Source organism: Diplotaxodon limnothrissa, linkage group LG6 (genome assembly GCF_057381915.1).
Source record: "Diplotaxodon limnothrissa isolate DT_005_m linkage group LG6, D_limnothrissa_male_GT1.1, whole genome shotgun sequence".
Lineage (NCBI taxonomy): Eukaryota > Metazoa > Chordata > Actinopteri > Cichliformes > Cichlidae > Diplotaxodon > Diplotaxodon limnothrissa.
This window is the reverse complement of record NC_140601.1, coordinates 34,969,296-34,984,633: the sequence shown is the minus strand read 5'-3', so window position 1 is coordinate 34,984,633 and position 15,338 is coordinate 34,969,296. Positions and strand designations below refer to the sequence as shown.

Here is a 15,338-nt window from a genome sequence, read left to right as displayed (position 1 = left end):
AAAAAGACGATAAAATAATCCCGCGGAGGACTTGTAACTTACTGCTTATATTGTATACCATATCTCGGAACATGTACCAAAATGTAATGACTTTTATATTGGCACAGATACTATTCATAGTGAAGCATGAACACAGAACAAGAATTATGCAGTGATATTTTACAATGTATTCATTAGCAAACTGTTACTTCTTTCGATCAAAGCAATATGGTCTGAAATGACATGAGTAACTTATTTTTTTACAGTATAAACCAACACACACACACACACACACACACACACACACACACACACACATTGTTTTATTGCTTTTCCCGATAGCCCCACACATCACAGTGAAGTGCTCCAGTTTTCCATATTTTTGCATGTAAATGCATGATTTGATTTGTGATCATTATCTATTTATTTTTACTTTTTTAATTTAATTGCTTTTGTATTTTCTGCGAGCCAAATCGCGATTCAGTCACTTTGTCACTGCCGGCTCTTCTCCTCTACATTATCATTATCATTTGACTGTAACCCCTGGCTTCAGTTCATATTCTGCGTCCCGATGCTGCAGTGCATGATGAAGATGATGATGACGGTCGGAAAGGCAAAACTCGGACACTCACAGTTACAACGTGTTTTGTGGAAATGCTCGAGCGATGGCGAGAAACAGCGGTTGATATTGCGGTGATTTTGACAAGCTACTTTTTAGATTTATTGTTTGGATACAATAGATTTACAGTTATAAATTTGTTATGTTTTGTACACCTGTAAGTGCCTTTCTGAAATCAGGACATTATTTGAAAACCAATGCACAGACTGTAATGTATATAGGCTACTATGGGAATAAAATGGCTTTTCTGAATAATTCTTTTATGTTGCAGTTCTTGAAATATTGTTTAGGTTTTTGTTGTGGATATAATAGCCCCTTTTAATTTATTTATTGAGGGAAGAAAAATGATTTTAGAAACGGCTCCCCTTGCCAAATCTGGGCGTGTAAGCTCGTCAACAGCGGCCTATTTAGAGTTACTATTTTGTTCCTTTGTGTCCTTTTCTACTAAGATGCTCTAAACATTTTGTGGCCCGGAATCTCACATCCCCTTTCACATCCTAAATGCGTATCGTGGCTTCTTGACCCTTAGACGTGTTTCTCCATTCGTGGCAAAAATTTATGTGAGAAACACAAATCTGGTGCCGGAGAAAAAAAGACGAGGAAGCCACAAAAACACAAAGTTTTGGGCCAGTTTCCCCGGGCCTTTATAGACCTTTTTTGTTCTGCGGGACTGGGCCGTAATTTTGAGCGTAAAGCATGAAAAGTGGGGACAAATGAGCAGCGTTCCCTGATGGGACGAGCCACAAAGGAGCAGGGCCGGTCCCCCGCAGGCAGCAATACTGAGACAAGTGTGTCCCACCGCACAAAAAGGACGCAAACGTTTGGAAGCCATATGGTTTTTGAAATTTCCTCACAATTTCAGACAATTTGATGGATTGAGTTAACCCTCCTTTTAAACAGTTTAACTGGGTGCGAACAAAGGCCATAATGCCTACATAGACTCTCCCTTCATGAGGGCATCTGCGGCTATTAATGTCTAGCCCCTTTCTTTGCTTGGCGTTTTGAACAAGTCAATGAATTACAATGAAACTGCCCCTTTTTTGAGAGCCGCTTGTCTTTCTGCGCTTTTTAGCTTTGGAATAATATGTTTGACTTCTGTCCAAGAACGTTTTCTAAACAAGAAATGGATTTTTGTTGGAAGTGTTTTTAATGTTAAGTAGGGAGCCATAAAGAGTTTGGGCTGTGACATTTATGCCAAAGTCTGGTTAGGGAGTCCTTTGTTTGTTTTCTTCTCATCTCTTTTTTCTTGGTCTGCCTTTTTATTTCTTTTGTCTTTAAGGAGTTTAATGAAGCTGAAAACATGGTGATGTGAGAAAGAAAGAGTGTCCAGAAGAGAAGCTCAAAAGGCAAACTCCCATTTAACCCTCTTTGTTAACAGAAACGATAAGTAGAGCTGTCTTCTTGTTAATGTTTTATAGAAGTTGCTTTTTTATATTTTACTTTTATTTTAACCAAGTCAACCTAAATAAGCTAAATAAGTTTATAGGCCTGGGAGATGTTAATGTGACCAAAGCTTTTGTAAATTCTCTGTAGATAAATTAGAGTCTTTAAAAAAAATCATTAGCCTAAAATTTGCTTTAATGCCCTTATACTGCATTTATAAATAGTACGGTTTATAACAGGGAGCAAATACATGTGTTTATTAGTATAACAGCTCAAGTGGACTAACTGGAAGCTGATATATAAACTGATATTAACTTGCAGCCTAATAAACACGCTGATCATAACACAGAATATGCACAAAAGAAGAAATTTTAATTGCTGGCAAATATTGTACTGTAAAATTCACAGAATATTATTACAACTGCATTATATTGTTTTATAAATTATTTATAAAATGATTATGTGCACTTTATACATGCAAAATAAGGTGGTAAGGTGGTGTACATAGTATTTATCAAGGTTTAAATTCTAGATAACACTTCAATTGAAGAAAGAAAAAAATCAATTCAGTTCAATTATTCTGAAAATTGATCTGCAAATATGAACATGTCAGTCTTTAATTTATTTTGTGTGTGTATGTGTATGTGTGTGTGTGTGGTGGGGGGGTGGCGGGTGCCTATGTGCGTGCTCTGGAGCCTATTCTGAATCAAGCATATTTATGAAGGGAGAGAGTGTTAAGGCAGGTAAGTTTATGGATTTCACTTGCTTATTTTATGAGGGGTTGTCAGGCGGGCCCGGTGATAAGTAATACTACAGTCTGAGGGACCACTTCGTGGTAATTAATCTGGAGGTCTTAAGTGTATTTCAGTATTTCACTTCAAGATAGAAAAAATCACTACTTCAATCGTGCGGAAAATTGAAGTTTGATGCATGAAACAATAGTACAGCCCTCTCTCTTTTCATCTCTTCCCCTCCCCTTTTTATACTCTCTCCTTTATTATTTGCACCTTGTGGAAAACAGTGTCAGGGGCAAAGTGTACACTCATATTTGAGGCAATAGTCAGGTGACAGCAAAGAGAGCACTGAAATTAAATTGTTTAATGTTTACGACCTTGTTCTCATTTAAAAATATGACACAAACTTAGAAGAAAAAGGTTTTTTAATCTATTGTTTGATTATTTAAATTAATTATTTGAATCCATAGGCTTCAAATAATCCTTGAATGCATTATTATTATTATTATTATTATTGTTATTATTATTATTGTTGTTGTTGTTGTTGTTGTTGTTGATGATGAATAAGTATTAAAAAGGAGATCTGTAAATGACCTGATATTTGGCTCGAATTAAATGACTCTATATATCTAAATAGAGCCAAAATGTAGAGTTTTAATCATAGCCTTCCTGTGGAGCCAGTTAATACTTCAAACTTCAATTTTACGGGCGATTGAACTAAGCATGTTCCTGACAGAATTGATGTATGTATTAATTTCCTTTAACTGTTGATTAATTAGGCTGCGCTGAAGGCTCAAATGGAACGGTTTGTTCAGAAATTTGCATATTAATCAAATTCTAGTTGATCATTCAAATAATCAAGGCTGTGTGAAATCGGGGATGTAGCAAGAAAACATCAACTATATTTGGTCTGACTTAGCTTCTGCTGTTTGTCCACTGTACTATAATCAGATAGAAAGAGTCAGTCGGCTTATTTGGACTAAATTGCTAATCCAGAGTTTTGCAACAAATATACAGATACATTAACTCAAAGTGGAAAAAAAAGCAAAACCTTTGTGCTGCTGTGCTTTATAAATAAACAAGAATGGGAGAAGTGGGTGGCAGAGAAGAAAAGTGTTGCATCAAGTACTGCATTTTATATATTTTGGATTCTTAAAATTAGAATAAAATTAGAATAATAAAGATTTTTACATATTGCCACAAGGCTGGGTTTTCAGAAGGCTGTTTCAGATCACAGGTGAATGATTTATGGAGGAGAAAGGATAGTTTCAAAAATGTTTTGCAATTATAGTTAAGTGCTGTGACTCATCTAAAAGGTAATCAGAAGTCTGCAGGTAGATAAATTATAAACCATGTAGACCGCTTTACCTGAAAAAAATGTAGGAGTTATTAAATTCAATGATTCATGAAGTGTTTACTTTGGAGCTTTTCTTCAACTAGCGATGGTGGTGGTTGAAGTCTAAAATTAATATAGATTATGTTCCAACAGCATCTACTTATACTATTTAGAACGGATTTTTTAAGCAGAAACAATGCTGTAAAGAAACTCCTCTACACATTAAAAAAAATCATAAAATCCATTAGCAGCACATGAATATATGTCCCTGAAGGAAAGATGAAGGATAAAGTGAAGAAAATGTTAGATCTGTGGCCTCAGGTGGGAGTTATTTAGCACATGTATTGATGATTTCTGTGTGGTGCACAGAACAAAGCATGAAAAACTACAAGTGGGGGGAAAAAAAGTGAATAAAGTGCATTTTCACTAAAGTCATCTGGAAGCTCATCCAATTCTAAATATCTCATCATTTAATCATATGAGGTCAAAATACATTTGGGTGAACAAAAAGGAAAACAAAAGCAAAACAAACAAACTTACTATCCATACCGTTACATGCCAATTTAAGCCATCCTTTAAAAAAAAGTGTAGCTGATGACAAGCTACAAGCTGCAGCCAGCTCCAGCTTAGCTTCTGAGACAAACAGAGACACCTGCTGGTGTCAACGGGATAGTGACCTGCACTTCACTGAGCAGCAAACCAGCCATGCTGTGTGTAATGTGTCTGTGTGTGTATGAAAGAGTGTGTGTATGAGAGTGGTTGTATATTATAAAGCTGCAACTGAATTATCAAATATGATACATATTTTTAGATTGCTTTATTTGAACGATCAATATCAGGCTGGTGGAACAGTTCGTACAAGACTGGTAATGAAAACATAAAATTAGAGGTGGAATGTAATCGTAATGGTAAACAGTATGTAAAAAGACATAAAGCAAGATTTAAAAGGAAGCAGATATTGAGTATGTAACCTCCATCGTCCTTAAGAAAATTGTGTTGTTTTTTTAAAAATAAAATAAATAACTAATAACATAAAAATAGTAATTTCTTGATTAGATGAGTATGAATTTAATAACTTGATTCCTACATCTTATTGACTCTTTCTCATTTCTCTAAGCCTTTCTTTCAGTGAATATCTCTTATCAGACTTACTAAAGAGCTAATGATGCCATATTGAGGATAATAACAGATTTCTTGTTTTACTTCGTACACTTGCATGAAATCATCCTCATTTCCTGCAGTCTTACTACATCTTCACCTTGTAAAAATCCATCTAATGAGTTTCTACCCTGACATGCTCTTGGAATAATGAATGATATTAATACTACACACGCCTTGCGTGTTGAAAGAATGAGTGTTGATCTTTTAATATTTTCAAAATAGAAATACCTCAGGTATAAGTCATTCTTTCAAATGCATACATAAAGTGAAAATCCACAAGTGTAGCACTCAAGTATAACAAGTATGGTTGTGGGTTAATGAATGGTATTCGTACTAATTGGGCAGGTCAAGCGGTGCTTAAGTAAAAGTCAAGATATGAACCTATGAAAAGTGCTAACTGTCATATTTAAATTGTATAATACTGGATATTTTATGTAGTGTGAACTTGGGTATTTTAGACCACGTGCAATAATTCAACATTGCATGTGAATAACATTAAACCTTTGGTTTCATCAAAAATGTAACAATCACCTCATCCTCATCCTCTCACTACACACAGACTGTATTTCTTGGCCTTTCACAACCAGACATGCTTTCTGTTGTTTTCTTGTTACTATGCTGTAATGACTAGTTTCACGCTACTTTACCACGGCATTTTTCAACTTCTTTATCACCATTTCTTTTTCAGCCTCTCTCTTTTCAGTGTCTGTGATCTCATGTGTATATGACTATTTTCACGTGTACATGTTAGTTAGTGTTTGTATGCACATAAGAACATAATCGAGCACATGTGAACACACATCACATATATAAACACATTTAGAATAATGAAAAATATATTTACTATATATGAAATAAATGAAAATATTAAAATAGTATTAAATACATTAATAATATAAACACATTTATTAAGAGGAACCATTAGAATATCTGATAAACACAACTGTTCTAACATATATAGGTAAGTTCGGCAGTTAGAGTAACTAAAAATGCTTTTTCATAAACATTTAGTTTGTTTTTCAATATGTCAGCATTTTATCTGACATTAGAACTGAGATTATAAATGATTATGTATGTATGTATGTATGTATGTATACATACATATATATATATATATATATATATATATATATATATATATATATATATATATATATATATATATATATATATATATAGCGATTGCTATATATCTTAGCAATCGCTATATACTCATTATGAACAAATGCTAAACATCAACTCCTGTGGCAAGAGTTCTGAGACAATCAACACTTAAACAGCCCATTGTATCTAACGGTCTAATCTGTTTTTTCTGAGTTGATCATACATAATCGTGTCAGCGTCCCAGTGGCAATTTGATGTTGTCACTGAGAAGGAGTTACGGTAATAAAATAAGTAAGCAATAAATAAGCGTCTATCTAAATGTTTTCCCTCTAAAATATGTGGCCCTCCTTTGGGAAACGTTTAATCAATAATTAACCTTTTTTTTTTTTAATTTATTTGAATTCGTCATTATTCAATACTTTGTTTTTTAACTAATTTTACCATATAATTTATTTTTGCTTTGGTTGATAGTCTGTAGGGTTTAGACTTTTTATGTATTTTTTTCTATTAAAGAGGGAAAAACAGCCCCTCGGTGTTCATGGCTCTGTAAAGATGTTTCAGTACTTACCCTTGCTTTCATGTGGGAAGACGGATACCTGGTGGGATCTAAAACTATGCAAAAACTCGTTTACAAACGTTTTAACAAGCTTGCGCATTTTAGCGCAACAATGGCGCTCACCAACATCCTCTCTGTCGCGGATGATACGTCATCAAAGTTGGCGGTATTTTGAAAAGCGAGTAGCGTCTAGTGTTGTGGTCCGTGAAGTAGGGAACTGTTGTTAAACATGGTAAGACTGATCGTCGTCTAAAAAAAACTCTCGTCATTTACACGTGCTTAATATAACGCACGATATTATATAATGTTTACATGCCTTGCTAACGTGTGTTTACGTACATTCAACTTTTCACCTTAGCCTGTAGCTAACAAGCTCTAGAAGAAATTGTACCTACTTGCACCGCTCCAGTTTTTCTTTAGATTAAAACGTACACGAATATGCGTCTTTGTTGTTTACGTGTTCAGGCAGACGGCCGGGCAGCAGCGCAGCTGTCAGAGGCCGCCCAATCTGAGCTGCTGGACATTTGTGAGGAGCAATTTGCGCAGCTGGAAAAGGTACATGTGAATCCAGTGTGTCCAAAAACTTTTTGTCTTACCATACATATTGTTTTGGGGGGATTGGGATAGTATGGAGCCACTGCAACAAGTGGGGTGACCAAGAGGTGGTACAATGTGAGAAATATATTACTGAAGTTGATATGATTTTTTCCCACTTTTATTTTCACACAAATGTTTCTACATAAGATTCAAAAAGTTGATTCTGTTCTTGAAGAAGTCACTTGGATTAGTGATGAAACAGTTCTGCTAAAAACTACATTTTCTTAACTGGTTGACTGAGCATGCATCAAGATATGCAAGTTAAAGTTTTGGCAAAATTTGTTCAGAGTTCCTACATTATAATTCAGTACATTTTTCCACTTTCTTGTATAATTAGAAAAATACTATGAATAGAAACTAAATATTTTTTCCATAGTCTTATATGATAGGCCTATGCTCTGTTGTTTAGCTGTTAACACTCTTACCTGTTATTTTTTTTTATCTTAGATTTGGTTCTTTCAGGTAATCATCATTAGGTTTCAGTGTCGATGCATTCAGAGATCTGCAACTTTTCTTGAACCACATTTCTTCTGAGAATCAAAATAGTTGACTAGGCTAGTAAACTAGAACCAACCAAAATCTGACCACATCACATATGTAAATATGTTTTTAAAATGTGTAGATACTTTATCTCTAGCCCCTTGTCACACACTTTGTGATAAATGGGTAAAATGATAAACTGTGTTTGTCTTACAGCTTCAGAATGAGATTATACTGTGTGAGCCAGATTTTTGTGAGAATCCTCAAGAACAGGTGAGATGATTGTTTCCAAATGTTCACTTGTTCATTGCTTTCGCTGCTTTAACCTCCTAAGATCCAACCTCTTTCTCTTTGCTATTTGGGCTGATTGGGACCTGATGAATGTAAAAACAAAGAATTATCTTTTTACCTGATTTTCTCTGCAAGGACCTGATATCCACATATGAGGACGTTCAAATTAAATTTCAATAGGACGGTGGCAATATAATGTCCTCGTAAGTGGACATCAGGCCCTTGTAGAGCAAAATTTAGAATTGTGGTCTAGACAACCGAAAATGTGATGTCCACATATGTGGACGCCAGGTCCTAGGAGGTTAATGTTACAGAAAAAATGTGGAAATCCTTAATTTTAAATATCTGAGAAAATTCATATCTTTTTTAACATGGTTTTTAACATTTGTCAGTTTTTTTTTAATGTGGTAGAAAATAACTGTAAGAAAAAAAAAAGTATATACTCCATCACAGACCCGATATGTGAGTAATTCCAGTTTGTTACCTGAATGATGCATAAACATTACAATTTTCACCAGATAAACCATGCTAATCTCCATAGTAATACTCTTGCCTACTTTATTTAGGCTCCAGTAGCTTCTGATTCTCCTAATAGCCTGATGTCCGTGTATTAGGAACAATTAGGAGCTTTTGGCTCGTAGTTGGTATTGTAAATTGGAACTGTGATAAAGTATTGCAAACTCTCTTTTGTTGCGGTTTTGGTCTGAGTTTCAAAATTGTTACACCTCTGGCATTTCTTTACGTGTGTGCTGATTAATTGGATGATGGTTACGTCAGTGGGTTCCTTTGGCCTATCAGCAAATAAAATATCTTAATCAATTGCAGCCATTACATTACAGCATCAAATTTGTCTTTGTACGCGATCATTCAAAGAGGTTTCTTTATTTTCCCAACACAAACAAGAAAATGAACAACAAAAACTAAATAATAGAAAATGCCAACAAAACATTGGATTAATCATCAGCCATACTGCAAATTTCAAGCAGCTACCAGCCCAGAATTTCACAATCTTTGCATCATTAATATTAACATCTTTTACATGTATCATGGTTACAGGACATATGAATTTTGCATAAAATGACTTAATGAAGAGGCCAAGATGGCACTTTTGGTTTCCGTTGATGCTCAAAATTAGCATTAATCATAAACATGTTGTATGTGAAAGGTGTTTACAGAGGCAAGATACGTTACAAAAAGAGCAATTAGTTTTAATAGTTTGTATAGTCATAAACAGCTCATTAGTGCTATTTAAGCAGTAAAAAAATGTAAACATTGTGAGCATCAGCAGTGGCAACACTAAAAGGAACAGCTGAGTGTGCTTTAAATGGTGAGGTTAGAGACTCCAGCTGGCAATAACATAGCATTTCATGCCTGGTCAAATGCACCCTTGGCTCCATAGTGTAGTAGTTTACACATTTGCTTAACAAGCAAAAAATCCCATGCTTGATCCCAGGAGGAGATGCACATCTCTTTGGAGTTGCGTCAGGATGGGCATCCGGTGTAAAAACCTGCCAGATTAAATATTTGTAGAGCTTCCTGCTGTGCCGACTCATTGTAAATCAGGGAGCAACCAAGAGTAGCTGCTGATAAAGTGAGTTTTGTGTTTGTTTGTTTTGATGTCAGACAGCTTCACTGTGGCTCATCATTGTAATTTCTATTCCTCGTGACTGTTTTTCCTTCTATAGTCAGTAAAAAGACTGATTGCAACAGAAGCTGAGCTGAAGCAGTGGTCGACAGTGGAACCACAATGTAAGTTATCAGTTCTGGTCAACTGGTGATTTCAGGTTTCTTAAAAAAAAAAAAAAAAGATATAAATCATAAATGTTGTGTACTTTATCTTTTAATACAATTGACCTTTTTTATTTTTCATGCAGTGCTGGCAGAAAATTCTGAGATTTTGCTCGAAGCAGGAAAAGAAGAGGTGTGGTTAAGTTAAACAGTGAACTATTGCTTTTGCTCATTTACATGCATCACTCACTTTATGCAATCTTTACTTTTTCCATAGATGCACAAGCTGTGCTCTGAACTTGAGATGGTTGCTTCCTGTTTTGAAGCCAAAAGAGACAAACTGAAAGAGACTAAGGAACTGTATGTAACCCTTTTGTTACACTGTACATATTACATTATTTACTGTCCTTCTTCTGATTTTATGGATGCCTTTCAGGATTGGATGAAGGAGACCATCCAGAGACTTTCCCTTTGCTATGCTTTGTGTATAGTTGTGAAAATGTGATGCTTGTGTGTTTGTTGTTAGTGAGCTAAAATGGCTGGAGGAGAAGAAACAGGTGCTGGCTGCTGCCAGTGGTCACAGTGAACGACTTCAAATTGAAAAGGAGAAGTTGTCAGAACATACGTGAGTAGGATGGCAGCGTCACACTAAACCAAAAGGGATCAGGTGTTTATTTACACAGAATAGAGCAGAAAACAGAAATGCTTCAAGGGTAATATAAATTAATTCAGTTGAATTAAATTTTATTTATACAGCGCCAAATCACAACAGCAGTCGCCTCAAAGTGCTTTATATTATAAGGTAGACCCTACACTAATACATACAGAAAAAAACCCAACAATCGTATGACCCCCTATGAGCAAGCACTTTGGCGACAGTGAGAAGGAAAAACTCCCTTTTAACAGGAAGAAACCTCCGGCAGAACCAGGCTCGGGGAGGGGCGGGGCCATCTGCTGCAACCGGTTGGGGTGAGAGAAGGAAAACAGGAAAAAAAGGCATGCTGTGGAAGAGAGCCAGAGGTTAATAACAAGTATGATTCCTTGCAGAGAGGTCTATTAACACATAGTGAGTGAGAAAGGTGACTGAAAAGGAAATGCTCAATGCATCATGGGAATCTCCCAGCATCCTACGTCTATTGCAGCATAACTAAGAGAGCATTCAGGATCACCTGATCCAGCCCTAACTATATGCTTTAGCAAAAAGGAAAGTTTTAAGCCTAATCTTAAAAGTAGAAAAATAAATCTATAAACTTGTTGATGCATGTGCATGCATTCTTCAGGATACTGCAGGACATCAAGGAAAAAATACAGAAAATGAAGGTCTACCAGGAAAGGCTGATGGAGAGCTTGGCGTACATCCTGGAGAAGCACGTTCCTCTCCCTCAGGAGGATTCCAGTACAAACAAGAAGAAGAAGGTGTAGATTATGGCTTTGCATGTGAAAAGTGCCTTATTATGAATTCATTGCACCTTACAGTCTTTTATCTTAATTTTCAGAACGTTCCTCATGAGATTCATGAAAACTTGATTTCACTCAATGAAATTCTGGAGGTGAGTTTTTTCATACAAAAAAAACGAACTGTTTAACTCGAGTTTTTTTTATGTAATCAAAAAAAATCTCAGTATTTGGCTTTGGACAGGTAGGTGAATGAAACAGGTGATGAGGTTTGATATTGAGGAGAGAAATGTGAAAGGAAAGATGGACCGCATAGAGGCCCCCTGTGTTGGTGTCAGGAGAGAATGTAGCTTGGCAGCATTGGATGGTAGTCTGTATGATGACTTTGGGCATGAAGAAGAGGAAGCGAGTGAAGGGAAGTTGAAGAAGGAAGAATGTGGAGAGTGCAGGAAGAGGTTGAGGCAGGCTGTCAGTGGTACGGAAGTGTTGCCAGATGGCTGGCAAAGTAGAGCTAATGTTCTGGGGGAAACTGCCCAAAGGGTATCCTCTGGACAGAAGAAAAAGGACAAGGACACTTGGTTTTGGAAGGAGGAAGTAAAAAAAATCTGTTCAAATGCAGAGGTTAGCAAAGAAAAAGTGGGATAGTCTGGGAGATGAAGAAAATGGATGAGTGCTGGGAGGTTAGCAATGAGAGAAGTGGCAAAGTACAAGGCTTGAGTTATATGTGAGGCTGGACACTAAGAAAGGTGAAAATGACTTGTATGAAGCATGTGATGTGATATGTAAGACGTTATCACAGAAATGGAAATGTGCTAACAAGTGAAGAGAGTGTGGTGAGCGCCTGAAGGAGCTCATGAATGAAGAAAATGAGAAAACACAATCCTGAAGAGTAAGAGGATCCCTGAGGAATGAAGTACAGATTTTCAAGTACAAGGGTGATGTGCATCTCTGTAGCAATTATAGAGGGATAAAGTTGATGAGGCATACCTTGAAGATATGGGAAAGTGTTTTCGAAACTAGGTTGAGAAGAGAGGAGATGATTGGTGAGCAGCAGCATGGCTCCTTGCCCAGAAATAGCACTACAGAGTCAATGTTTGCTTTTATAGTATTAATGGAGAAATATTGAAGGTCGAAAGGAGTTGTACTGTGTTTGTATATCTACAAACAGGGTATGATAGGGTGCCAAGAGAGGAAGTGTGGTACAGCATGAGGAAGTCATGTGAGGCTGGTGCCAGACATGTACGATAACAGCCAGACCTTGGTGAGGTGTGCGGTAGGAGTGGAAGATGAGTTCAAGGTGGGGTGAATTACATTAGGGAATGGAGTAGTAAAACATTGATCAGGAAAAAAAAACCTAAATTTTCATCCCAATATTTGAAATACTTCTGTTTTGAAGATAGCTTCACACATAGTGTTTCCTTTTTTTCACATCAGCCACTGACACTTTTGTATGTGACTGAAAAGTATCCTAGATATTGAGATAAATAATAGATTTTGCTGAAGATAATTTAATTATCTCTGATAAACCCCCCCAGTTATCAACCTCTAGGAAAGAGCTGGCACTCCACCAACAGATATTTGACCTATTATAGAATAAATATGTGTTTAATTATTAACAGCTGCATATTTCTTATGTCGACAAGTCACATATAAATTAGCCCTACGTTTGTTGGCTGTGGTGGAACTGGAAATTATAAAAACCCATTGTTAATGTTACATTTTCTATAGAGATGCTGTTTAAGGCCCTATTTTAACCACACAAGTGCAAAGAAAGCAGCAGGTCTGACGCATGTGGACTGTGTGGGTGTGTCATGTTGCTTTTGTTTATCAAAGTAAAAGGACAAAAAGGCTGACGTAAGTGCTATAAAAGCGAGAGTGTAGTGATTAATCGATTCACAGTAATGATCACCCATGGCAGCAAAAGCTGATGTGTACCAAAAGGCATGATATCAACTTAACCTTTAGACCTGAGGGCAGCTTTTATGATTTTTTTTTTTTTTTTTTTTTTTTTTAACTTGTTCTGTGATTGAATGTTTCTGTTCTTGATAATCATGTAAATATCCTATATTTTTGTTAGTGGCCATCACCTATTCCTTCAATAAGTAAAGGAAGTAAAGGCAAAATAAAACTCTAAACTTATAAAACTGTTTAAACTTGTACCTTTACTGCAAATATGCTTCAGCCTGGTCTTCATCTCCCTTTTTATAAACCTGCAGATTCTCATGAACAAGGCTCTGAACACACCACACGACCCCTATGTGGCGATAGATGACACATTCTGGCCACCGTATGTAGAAATGCTGCTCCGTTATGGAATTGCAGTGAGACACCATGAGAATAACTTTAAGCTCCGCTTGGAAACCTTTTTCTGAAGCACTGGTGCATTAAAAATCTAAAGCACTCTGCTGAAACTGAGTCTGCTTGTGCAGGGAAACCATTATGCATGTTTTTGTAAGCTAGTAGGAAGTCCATGGTGGAGAAACAGTGATGCTAGGGTGTTCCTGAATTTACTAAATGCATGTGTAACATTTCTATGTAGATACTTTTTTATGGTTGTCTATTTAGACTTCTTAAATACTGTTTAGTTAAAATGTCTTGTAAGCGCACCTATTTTTCTAGTTCCATTTTTACATATTCAAATGTTATTCAAATGTATGAGTGTTTTATCCAAAGTATGTGTTTCTAGAAATCCCATGTGTATGTCTGTTTTTCATGAGAATTCATATTTATCAGCATAAATTTAAATTAATCTTAATTTTGGTTTCATTTAACTGTTTTCTATTATGTTTGAAAATTAGGAAAATATGTTCAGTAATGTGTGTGTGTGTGTGTGTGTGTGTGTGTGTGTGTGTGTGTGTGTGTGTGTGTGTGTGTGTGTGTGTGTGTGTGTGTGTATTTTGTTTGTGTTTATACATTTTCTTGTCCATGTTTAATAAATTTGGAAACTTTAGATGTGGTGTTGCTATGTAATTATTGTTCCGAAGAAATTATCTCTGGGTATCTTCATACTGTTGTACGAAAACAACTAGCATAATGTAAATGTTTTAGTGAGGTGATCATTTAATCATGTTTAAAACTATGTTTGTACTTACAAACAATGTACAGAAAATAAAATACGAATTGACAAAGTGAAATCGTGCAGATATTCCACACAATACAGGGAGTGCAGAATTATTAGGCAAATGAGTATTTTGTCCACATCATCCTCTTCATGCATGTTGTCTTACTCCAAGCTGTATAGGCTCGAAAGCCTACTACCAGTTAAGCATATTAGGTGATGTGCAACTCTGTAATGAGAAGGGGTGTAGTCTAATGACATCAACACCCTATATCAGGTGTGCATAATTATTAGGCAACGTCCTTTCCTTTGGCAAAATGGGTCAAATAAGGACTTGACAGGCTCAGAAAAGTCAAAAATAGTGAGATATCTTGCAGAGGGATGCAGCAGTCTCAAAATTGCAAAGCTTCTGAAGCGTGATCATCAAACAATCAAGCGTTTCATTCAAAATAGTCAACAGGGTTGCAAGAAGCGTGTGGAAAAACCAAGGCGCAAAATAACTGCCCATGAACTGAGAAAAGTCAAGCGTGCAGCTGCCAAGATGCCACTTGCCACCAGTTTGGCCATATTTCAGAGCTGCAACATCACTGGAGTGCCCAAAAGCACAAGGTGTGCAATACTCAGAGACATGGCCAAGGTAAGAAAGGCTGAAAGACGACCACCACTGAACAAGACACACAAGCTGAAACGTCAAGACTGGGCCAAGAAATATTTCAAGACTGGTTTTTCTAAGGTTTTATGGACTGATGAAATGAGAGTGAGTCTTGATGGGCCAGATGGATGGGCCCGTGGCTGATTTGGTAAAGGGCAGAGAGCTACAGTCCGACTCAGACGCCAGCAAGGTGGAGGTGGAGTACTGGTTTGGGCTGGTATCATCAAAGATGAGCTTGTGGGGCCTTTTCGGGTTGAGGATGGAG

The 15,338-nt window shown here is 36.5% G+C and overlaps 1 protein-coding gene across 1 annotated transcript; it reads left to right on the top strand.

Annotated features, from left to right (window-relative positions):
• Positions 1-7,066: 7,066 nt before the first annotated feature.
• On the top strand, positions 7,067-13,735 carry cenpk (centromere protein K). Its single transcript, XM_085355127.1, has 10 exons — positions 7,067-7,104; positions 7,338-7,427; positions 8,166-8,222; positions 9,926-9,989; positions 10,115-10,161; positions 10,246-10,328; positions 10,495-10,593; positions 11,249-11,384; positions 11,465-11,518; positions 13,580-13,735. Exons 1-10 carry the CDS (start codon positions 7,102-7,104, stop codon positions 13,733-13,735), a joined length of 789 nt encoding a protein of 262 aa, XP_085211253.1. The 5' UTR covers positions 7,067-7,101.
• The last annotated feature ends 1,603 nt before the right edge of the window (positions 13,736-15,338 follow it).